This window comes from Acipenser ruthenus, chromosome 30 (genome assembly GCF_902713425.1).
Source record: "Acipenser ruthenus chromosome 30, fAciRut3.2 maternal haplotype, whole genome shotgun sequence".
Classification (NCBI taxonomy): domain Eukaryota; kingdom Metazoa; phylum Chordata; class Actinopteri; order Acipenseriformes; family Acipenseridae; genus Acipenser; species Acipenser ruthenus.
Window position 1 is genome coordinate 15,648,107 of NC_081218.1, and position 11,399 is coordinate 15,659,505.

Consider the following 11,399-nt stretch of genomic DNA (forward strand, 5'->3'; position numbering starts at 1 on the left):
TCTTGTAACAATTGTAAGTCGCCCTGGATAAGGGCATCTGCTAAGAAATAGGTAAGGTAAGGTAATAAGACAAGCTGACAAGGACGACATGATCACAAGCTTCATGCTCTGATATTAGCTACACACCATATATATATATATATTCCATTTCTAATTGATGGAGCCTAAAGCTAACAGAGCATTTACAATGCTTTGCAAAGGGCCCCTCTTTATGTCTTGTTATCTATAAGACCGATGATTTAAAAGGGTGCGTAGAACCCTTCGTGAAGCCCAGTCCTACGAGGTCACTACCAGTCTGTCTTTGCACTCCAGGAATATCTGCTCTTCTCAATTGCGTTGTTGTTTTTTAAAGGGTTTCTAGGAAGTTGTTCAGCTTTTTACTGTATTGTGGACATGCTTGGGAGTAATTGACAGAATTTTATGTCTCTTGTATTGAGTTTTTAAACCAACCAGCGCCCAATGAAGAAAACTAAGGACATGTGAACGGTAAGTGAGATTTTCTTTCGCAAACAAACGTTTGAGTAGCATGCAAATTATCACATGTTCACAGAGCTTTGGTTGAAGATGAATGTCATAAATGGAGCTTGCCGTCATCCATCTGTGACAGATGATAAAGTTTTGCTGGAAGATAATATTTTTATGACAGTCGTTGAAATTTCTAAAAAGGATTTGCAGCTTTGTAAATTTACTCAAAAGCTTTATAAATCAGATGTGAAACACCAAGTCATAAACATTTACAACTCCTGAACCAACAAAGCAGGATTTACAGCAACTATCCAGGAAGATATGCACAAAGCAATATTGGAATTGCAGTGAGAGAACATGCACTGTTACTGTGATAGCTACCATTTCCCATTCTGACTGCAACGCTGGCCGTGTCCCGAAGACACAGTGCTTTTACATCATTCAATAGAACTCTTACAATGTTATTATGCATGGTTACATCAGTAGGATTTTCAAAGTGAACGATTCAGACGGCCCTCTGTACTGTATAGTATGTGTGTCAGATCTGAGCTGACTTTCTCTAACAGTGGGTCTGATACCCCCTGCAGAGACCAGCAGTCATCTCAGGGCTGAACCAAGGCTTCCAGGGGTGTGAAGCATTACAGGAAAATTATTCAGCATCTGCACCACCTGGCCCTCGTTCCAAACCCATCTCCAGCTAGATGCTATCAAAACAAGAATCGAAAATAGTGGAAATCACATGCCAGTTTACCGACACACAGAGCTAGGTAAACAAAAAGCCATGCTATCCAGCTAATGACACTTAATTGCAGGGGAGCAATTTTCTCACGCTTAGAGCAGTTTCTTGTTATATGACAGAGCTGTAAATACACAGGCCACCCCTTTGCTCAACAGGGTTAGAGATAGAGAATGCGTCAAAGACGGAGTCACACACATGAGAACGATGGAGAGTAAATATCCTTGATTTTCTTCAGTAATCAACAAACCATAAAATGCGTTTGATACCCGTCGCTGTCCTGTCTTATCTCATTTCATGTATATATTCTCATTCATATATATATATATATTATTTTTTTAATGGCTTGAAAATGAAAGTGTTATGTGTTGTACACTGTAAGTGGACCACGCTGGTCCTCAATGTCTCTGGGACACCTGCAATCAGGGAGTCTCTGCAATAAACTTGACATCAGTAAGGGGTCGGACTCTTGGTTTTCCTCTGTCACTCTCCGGAGAACAGGCTTCATGTCTTTAAAATAAGTTTTATTTGGTTTTACATTTTAAGATGAGCAGAGTATGTCCCCCAGGGTTGTATTTCAATGTTTAATTACAGAATAAAAAAATAATACATTACTTTATTAGTCATTGAAGAAAACATAAAGACATGAAACAGCTTTTAAAAACACACACAAGCTCTATTAAGTATGGTTGGACTCTGCAGGTAAAGCACCTAGCTGCGTGGCTGAGAGATCCTGTTTTTCAAGATGTTTCAACAGTTTACCGGCATCTTCAACTGTATCCACCCCTGATTTATTGTCAGTAAAATTCCTATGTGGGTCAAGTATTCCTGCATTTCACAGCTGGGCAGGAGACAAGTACAGGTATCAAAGACAGACAACATCCCTTCATCTTCTCCCTCCAGAACCATTTCAACACCTGTGTGTCTAACCAGTGCCAACCTGGCTGCCCATGGTGACCCTACAGCTGTGGACAAAAGTTCTGTACACCTAGAATTATAGGATTGAGGCATCATTTAAAGAGTAAAAATCTATATGAACATAATTTAGATCTTTTATTTAACATCATGTAATCAAATAAAAACTACAAAACGATATCAGAAAAAGTCTACCGGAAGCCCTAATAGTAGTACAGTATTTCATGTTAGATTGCAAAACGTCACATTTTTCACAAGTATATGGAAAACTACAAAGTGTCCTGTAACATTTCAATATGTTAAGGTAACATTATTCAGCAGGTTTCATTCAACTTTCTGAAGCTTAATGAGTTCAGTCTACAGGGTGATGCAGAACTGTCATAACACTGCTAATTCACTGTCCGTAGCTGTCCAGTGAATTAGCAGTGTTATGACAGGTGCTTGTAGCTGTGAAGAAGGCTGGCTCAGTGTCCCAGCCCTGTACTGAATAGCAGTGCTGTCTTTCACATGCAGCCCAGCCCCAGCTAAACCACAGCATGGAGTTCTCCCGTTGTTTACACTGGCAGCGAGAGCGCTCTTTCAACACTGGTCCTGAATACAAAGCTTTTGGTTGCTCTGGGATGGCATTGTGGTTTGAAACACCGTCCTGACATCCCGTATGTCTGGAAAGTACCCTGCAGTTGTTCAATACAATACAATAAAGGGATCATTATTACCTGACTGAGAGGGAGTTACCAGGGTCTGTAGACCGGTTTAGTTACTGAATCTGGGGTCTAGTTTGTCAAAACACAGGTGGCTCTTACTATCCCAGCAGAGCGCCGTCGGGACCCCACAGTAACACTTGTAAGAAGCAGTAGCATGCGGATCCCCTGAGTGGCTGACCGGCTGAAGCATGCCGTGGTGTGCAGGGTGAGTCATGCAGTCAGGAGAGCACAGGTGTGGATCGTGGCTGTGCAAAACTGCCGGTCTTAGTTGGGGATCCCTCTGGGACAGTGCATTGGCTCTGGCGCTCCCATGAGTTTGGGAGGCCCAGTCATTAGTGACCTGTACTAGCCAGCTGCCCGGTGAGCTCAATCGGACAGCTGCAGGCTGGCCTCGGCCCTCCAGAGGCCGGTAGCTCACTGACATCCGCTCTGGAGCTCCTGGGTGTAAAGTGGCATCATGACCAGTATGACCAGTTGAAAACCAGTACAAGCTAGTGCTGGTCCTCGCTGGAATTTCTTTGTTTCTAATACCCAATGCTGGCCAGTATGAACTCCAGGGGCAGCTTGTTCAGTTTCCCTCAGTTCTGAAAGGCAGGGAAACAGGTTTGGAAATACCCGTGAACCTGTCTAAGCACTTGGCAGTTTATATTTAAATCACCCACATCTGTTTTTTTTGTTTGTTTCTGATTTGTAAGAATTAAAATTCTAGTGTTGTGTGTCCTATCGCTGTTTTCAATGTCTTTCAGGGACACCGTGATTGGTGTTGGAAATTCACAATCTAAATGAAGAAAAGTTTTAAATATTATATTCAAATAATATTGAAGTGGGGTCGACATTATCCACTTAAAATAAGTCAACCAACAGAAAATCTTAAATAAGCCAAGCTAACGCTTTCCATCAAGTGTCTCTAATAACTGTGTATTTACACACTAGTTACTTAGTAAATACATGGGTACTTCATGCATAATAACATTGTAGTTATGTGTGTTACAATGTACTTCATGGGTACATTTCTTTGCATGATAGAACTCTAACCCTGACGCTAACTCTAAACCTAATTCTCAACCTTTTCTGATACAATTCTGAACTTACATATACCGGTCAAAAATATTTTACACATTAAGTGCATTGTAACTATGCATAATAAGATTGTAATTCTGTGTAAGTACACCTGCATTTACAGTACTAACGACTGTGTATATTTACAGTAATTAGAGACACAATGTGAAGTGTTACCAAAGCTAAAAACTTCAAGATAAAGACGCCACGTGCAGGATCTTGTTTTTGTGACCAAATCAAACTTTCTACCAACCCAGCTGCCTGGAAGGTTATTATTTGGGAAATTAAATTGCTGAAGCATCTCTAATCAAAGCCAAACACTTTCAGGGTTTGCTCGTGGTTTCCATTTCAATAGAGTGGTTGACAAAGCAGCTGAAAGAGATTGATATTGACACTGAGAGAATGGCTTCAGTTTCCATAGGAATGATGGCATGTATCCAGCGGTCTTTGCTGAAGGAATGCATGGTCCATACATGTCTATATATCACACGTCAAGGATATATATATATATATATATATATATATATATATATATATATATATATATATAAGACACTACAGGTGCTAATGAACATGGAGTGTCATGGCCTCAGCCCCCAGCTGGGTACCGATATCAAAAGCATGTAGAAAAGACTCCCCACAAAGACACGAGTCAAGTTAAATGATCATGTCACGGCCTAAACAATACCTTTGAAAAACTAAAAGGGGAATTTAAAATAAACTTGAACATAGTTCAAGCCACATGGAGGAAGCAGCTTCTTAAAATAGAGAACAGGTGTCTCTGAACTGGATCGCCACAGAAACTCAGGGTTATTGGTTTACCCAATGGATTAGACATGGGAAGATTCAGGCTACCGCACAAACACAGCCCCTGTTTAATACAATGGGTTCCGTAAGCATGTGGATGTCAGGTCCATGCAGGGGTTTCCATTGCAGCCAGCATGGTGCAACAAACCCTTCCAGAGAAACACGAGCTAATAACGAGCTGGAGTAAACAGCTTTGAGAACCTGGCCCAACATGTTTTAAAGTGATGATGTTACAGAAGAGGCAGAAGAAACTAGATAGATAGATAGATAGATAGATAGACAGACAGATAGATAGATAGATAGATAGATAGATAGATAGATAGATAGATAGATAGACAGATAGATAGATATAGATAGATAGATAGATAGATAGATAGACAGATAGACAGATAGATAGACAGATAGATAGATAGATAGATAGATAGATAGATAGATAGATAGATAGATAGATAGATAGATATACATACAGTAGTGTGCAAATGTGTTGCTTCTGCAGTTTGGATTTGTTGTGCATATTAACTTTTTATAAGTTGTTTAAAATGCGTAATTAAAGCACAAAGTGGTCTAACGTTTTCACACACGAGTGCCTGTTGTATATTACTGATTACTGAGCGGAAATTGAAATTCTCACACCCAGACGTGCAGGTAAGTACATAAAGGATATCAATGAGGTGTTCTGATAAATCTGCACACTACTGTATGTATATATAATGTATTTATTCCAGTTCTTGTGTGTGTACACTTTTACTTTCTGGGTTCTTTAAACAAGTCTGGGTCTCAATACAATCCCTCCAGTAGATGTGCTCATTGATTTCACACAGTGTGACGTCTTGCAGCTAGAAGCACGTTCTGTTTAAAAACACCCAGGTCCGGCTAGGAAGACCATTCCTGTGTAATTGACATCATCTCTCTCTCTCTCTCAATATATATATATATAACAGGGCTGGACGTGTGAGCAGAGGCGGGCTGCTTTTTAAGTTGATGAGAGGCACAGCTCCAGCAGGCTGCAGTGATTTGTGTTTTTCTATTGTAAGTGTCTTGTATGCAATTGCTTTAAAGAAGTGGTGCATCCCATTTAAAAGATTGTCAGTTAACACGCAGATCGTGTTAACTGACTTCTAAAGTGCAGTCAGGGAATCAATTAAGACAAATCCATGAGCTCAACAGCCAGTAATACTCTCCTATCTGTCAGCCACAAGTCTGAACACAATGTGTGAAACTCTGCCAAGGCCCTCTGTTGAGAACAGAGGGAGGATGGCAGCTGCAATGCTGGGACTCCTTTGTAAAACAGCAGCTCAGTTTATTGGTTAATGGTTAATTAGTATAGTAAGCTATTTAGAACATATACACAGATAAGATAAAGCTGTTCAGCATACCTCAGGTCCCTGCTATTAAGGGCTTCGTTCACATTGGGTTTGAAGACAGTACTGCAGTAATGTTTAGCAAATGAAATGAAAGACAGGAACAGGCCGGCTACTGAGGGGAATAAACTTTGACTTCATCAAACAAACTCTTTATCTCACCTGCCGGCATATAAAACACACATAAAGTAACATAATACATATATATTGTACCGATACATTATGAATAACAACTGATAAGATTCATCAACAGCTACCTAATGTCTGCTCAGATAGGACTGTACACAGCCAGTATTTATCAATTCACATGAAACACAAAGATTTCACACAGGAATGACAACCCATGAAATAGTACACTGCATAGACACAATGCATTGAAATAACACTGCATAGACACAATGCATTTCAATAACACCGCATAGGCACAATGTAATTTAATAACACTGCATTTTGTAGTATAGTGTGGGTTCACATTCTTGGAATCTCCACCCCATGATCACTACATTAACAACCCATTTTCTTTGCACAGGTTAGAGTTAGGGTTAGGTTAGGGTTAGGGTTGGGTTAGGGTTAGGTTAGGGTCAGGGTATTGCCTTTTCTCTTCCAGGTTTATATTTGTTTGTGGGTGGACTGCCACTGCTGCTGAAATCCCTGTGCTTCTTATTTAGATCCTGTAACCTCACAAAGTTACCTGGGTCCCTTTAGCCCTGTTGTTGACAATGTATTAAGTAAGGAAGGGCGGACTGGATTTCATATAACCTCTCTACACTGCTGCCACTTTCTCTAACATGCCCACACCAGGGTATACCAGGAGAACATGCCCCACACCAGGGTATACCAGGAGAACATGCCCCACACCAGGGTATACCAGGAGAACATGCCCACACCAGGGTATATCAGGAGAACATGCCCCACACCAGGGTATACCAGGAGAACAGATCCACTGACTGCATTAGTTTAGAGCATCTATTGCAGCTGGTCGATGGCTCTTTTTAATCCAGCTCATCTGTGTGCTCAGTAATTGCTACCAGTTTCACTTGGTGCCAATTCCATGCTGAGTCAGGGATCAAACACGAGAATTACACTTTCACAAAACAAAGCGCTTGAGTCATCACTTTAGGCAATACAATTTCAATACTGCAGCCACTTAGAATTCCTCCGGTTCTATTCAAGGATTAAACACCTGAACAGGAATTGCTTTATTATTCCCCTCAGGTACACAAGGAGCTGAGCAGCACTTCAAAAGGTTACTTCTTAAAGTACATTTGAGAGCCACTCAGGTTTCCTTTTTATTTGTGCGCCACATATGTCCCTGTAGCTTAAAGGGTTAAAGCATCTTTTGGGGACTGACTGCCAATCGTCAGGGTTGATGGGATGCAAGTTTAAACTAAACCCTGGTTAAACCAGCACTATGACTGCAGCACGGCTGCAACAAGTTCTCAAGTAAAACACGACCCTCCCTTTTAATTAAAGCGATGGTTACAGTACTGTACCACATCTTTCTCTAGTCCTGACAAGCATCCCACAGCATTTCAGAGGACTGCAGACAGCAACACGCTCCTCCCATTCAAATGAGAGAGGGCTTTTCATTGAGATCTGGGTTGCTGCTCAGTAACAGAGAGCTGTAGGATACTCTGAAAAGAGCCCACAGCTGGGCTAGCATTTTACCAAAGCAATGCAACAGTAACATGCATCCACCTAGAGTGGAGCCCATGGACAGAGCCAGAGAGGCTCTGGATTGCAAGGGACCCTTTTCTCCACACAGCCAGTAGTGGGAAGCAGATGCAGCTCTTGTGCTGGGCTCATCAGATGCACATCGAAACTAGACCCAGGTTAAACCAGCACTGTGGATGGAGCACGGCTGCAAGAAGTTCTCAAGCATGGCGGAGGAAATGAATATCAGGGGGCATGTGGATGTGCTGTACATTTCAATTGAAACTGGGATCGCGCTGGCGTCAGTCTTGGGTAATATACTAGTGGTCCTGGTGGTGAGAATAAACCGTGCTCTGAGGGACACAACCTTCTGCTTCATGGTCTCCCTGGCTCTCGCTGATATTGCTGTAGGCGTCCTGGTCATACCTCTAGCCATCATCGTCAGCCTTGGATTAAAAACTCAATTCTACACATGCTTGTTCTTCGCTTGCCTGCTTGTGATAATCACACAGAGCTCAATCCTGTCTCTGCTGGCTATAGCAATAGACAGGTACCTGAGAGTTAAGATCCCAACAAGGTAAGGGCTCTGTCTGTTTGTCTATCTGTCTGTCTGTCTGTCTGCCTGTCTGTCTGTCTGCCTGCCTGTCTGTCTGTCTGTCTGTCTGCCTGCCTGCCTGCCTGTCTGTCTGTCTGCCTGCCTGCCTGTCTGTCTGTCTGTCTGTCTGTTTGTCTATCTGCCTGCCTGCCTGTCTGTCTGTCTGTCTGTCTGTCTGTCTACCTGCCTGTCTGTCTGTCTGTCTGCCTGCCTGCCTGTCTGTCTGTCTGTCTGTCTGCCTGCCTGCCTGCCTGTCTGTCTGTCTGTCTGTCTGTCTGCCTGCCTGCCTGCCTGCCTGTCTGTCTGTCTGCCTGTCTGTCTGTCTGTCTGTCTGTCTGCCTGCCTGTCTGCCTGTCTGTCTGTCTGCCTGCCTGCCTGTCTGTCTGTCTGTCTGTCTGTCTGCCTGTCTGTCTGTCTGTCTGCACACAGTCTGCTGTTCAGTTCTAACTCATATGTCTGGTTTCATTGGACTGAGTGCTGATCGGTCTGTGAAACCATCTGGGAGTAGTTTTCTTCCACTGCGTTTTATGAAAATGTCATCAGCTTCATTTATGGCATCTACTGCATCTGCCCATATATAAATCTATATGAACTATACAGAACCACTATGGCACGTGTGTTTGATTGGATTCACAAAGTGTTACCTCCTCAGTCTGTTTTAACTGATTCAAAGCAGACTGGTATTCATGAAACTAGTAGGCAATATGATATATTCTAAAATGTATTCATAGCTCACATGTATATACTATATATATATATATATTGAAGATGTACATCATATGGGAGTGAGCAGGCAACACAGTGTGGGTCGTCTACTTTCAGAATTGGAAATTCTTATTCAACATACGTTTCTGAGGAAAAAGCTTGCATGGTTATATTTCCACATTCCTATTCAATAAAATAGGTCAGTAGAAATTCAATTTAAAACAATATTTCTTTTGGGACATAATAAGCCAAACTTTTGTGTTGCAAACAAAACTGTACATATTAATGAATGTTGTAAGGCAATGCAAGCCCAGTTTGGGTAAAGTGTAGATCTTAGCACTGAATCTATGAACTGTCTGAAAGCGTGCCTGCAATATATCAATGCAGATCAATGGCTGAGAAAGCTTTTAGGGAAATTAAAACTGATCCTGTCCTTGAGAAGTGGACCACTTTGCATTTTTGGCACAATCCAGGTCATTATCCTGATGAACCACTTTGAATAAATCAGTAAAGGGAAAACTATTTGTCCCAAACTATTTGTTTGAAGATATTAAAATTTTGCTGCAGTATATAAAGTATAAGCCCTGTGTTTTAGATTTTGATGAACAGCCTGGCACCAGACCAATGCTACTCACAGGGCTCCAAGACACTTGAGTGAATTATGCTGGGAGTTTCCTCTTCAATGTCTGCTGGAGCTCACAGGGCGCCTGGCCAGCAGGGTGCACTGTGGCACAGTGAGGTGACGCAGTCCCTCTCAATTCTACCTCCCTAAAGCCAATGTAGCTGTTCTATAGTGAAATGTTATGTAAAGTGCCTACAGCTTATTCCATTGAGTTCTCTTTTGTAATGATGTTGTGTTCTGTCAATAGGTACAGCACAATAGTCACCCAGCAAAGAGCCTGGAGAGCTGTCTGCCTCTGCTGGATTTTGTCCACAGTTACGGGACTGGTTCCCATTTTCGGATGGCACAACCGGGAAAAGATCGGCGTGGATGAAAGGAACGCCACGTCCGGGAGCATCGTGTGCCAGTTCACCACCGTCATGAGGATGGATTACATGGTGTACTTTAACTTCTTCGGCTGGGTTGTCCTGCCCTTGACAATCATGATGGGGCTGTACGCGGAAATCTTTTACGTGATCCGGAAACAGCTGAACAAGAGAGCGGAGGCGTCAAGCGACTCCAGCAGCAAATACTATGGCAAGGAGCTCAAGCTGGCCAAGTCCTTAGCCCTGGTGCTCTTTCTGTTCACTGTCTGCTGGCTGCCCCTGCACATCATGAACTGTGTTCATTACTTCTGCCCCACATGTCACGTGCCTAAGACTGCTATGTACATTGGCATATTCATGTCCCACGCCAATTCGGCTGTCAATCCACTTGTGTATGCTTTCAGAATAAACCGCTTTCGAAGAACACTGCTTCAGATTTGGAGAAGGCTTCTTTGTAAAAGTAATGACCCAAGCCTGTGCAATATTAGCCCACCAGCTGTTGCAGAGAAGAAACTGAACCAATGATTCTGAATTCTGCACTATGGTTTTTATATACCAGTGATGTTTGTAAAAGTAGAAAATGCAAATTCTGATGGCTTTTCAAAGGCCTAACACACACACAGACATGCACACACACACACACGCACACACACGCACGCACGCATGCACACACACACACACGTAGCGTATATTCTGTTCATGCCATTTATTTTATTTGCATATATTTCAAAGCAAGTCCTTTTATAAACAGATGCTCCGTCTCTTTACTTTGAATGCTGTCTTTCATTATTGAGAGTTTCTCTCTATGTATTGCCCTGCCTGTGTGTGAATGTACCGAGAAGGTTCACAGTGTAACATTGTAATAAAAACAACAGGTCAGTAAAGCTAACTCACTGCCACTGCACCTCATTGGGGGGAACAACATGAATACAATCATTAAAGACTTTGAACTTGTGAAATCATTCCAACTACATTTCAGTCAAGCAGGTTAAAGATTCGTGAAGCCTGAACACCCCACATCCAACTCCAAGAAAGAACAGAAGACAGCAGGAAAGCTTAAGAATGAGACGAGAACACATCTGCGCTCCCGAATTCTGTACTTTCTACATCTGTCTCACTGGAAGCTAATCTGGGACGGTGGATAGAACAAGCCCCCTAAATGATTGCCGATACTCTTTGTCACTCTGTCTCCATTAATATGAGGAGCTGGTCCATGTGTTTAATTACTAGGGCTTCCATCTTGAAATATTCATCCCACATTAAGACTGTGGGTTCACCAAGAATCTGCCAAGTCAGATACCTAGAAAATGACTCAGCAGCTATTTACAATTAGGGGGATGTTTTCATAGCATTTACAGCACAGCAGTGTTGAATTCATCATTTTTAAAGGTCATTTCATGACAGAAAATGAG

At 42.2% G+C, this 11,399-nt stretch overlaps 1 protein-coding gene across 1 annotated transcript; it reads left to right on the plus strand.

The window, feature by feature from the left end:
• The first annotated feature begins 7,650 nt into the window (after positions 1–7,650).
• On the plus strand, positions 7,651–10,962 carry LOC117433483 (adenosine receptor A1-like). The gene is made up of 2 exons (XM_034055782.3): positions 7,651–8,277; positions 9,870–10,962. Exons 1-2 carry the CDS (start codon positions 7,898–7,900, stop codon positions 10,510–10,512), a joined length of 1,023 nt encoding a protein of 340 aa, XP_033911673.3. The 5' UTR covers positions 7,651–7,897; the 3' UTR covers positions 10,513–10,962.
• The last annotated feature ends 437 nt before the right edge of the window (positions 10,963–11,399 follow it).

Bases quoted from the DNA above. Each gene is read 5' to 3' on its own strand.
- LOC117433483 (XM_034055782.3), top strand. From the start codon at position 7,898: ATGGAGCACGGCTGCAAGAAGTTCTCAAGCATGGCGGAGGAAATGAAT. The intron at 8,278-9,869 runs GTAAGGGCTCTG...TTCTGTCAATAG, and splicing joins AGAGTTAAGATCCCAACAAG to GTACAGCACAATAGTCACCC.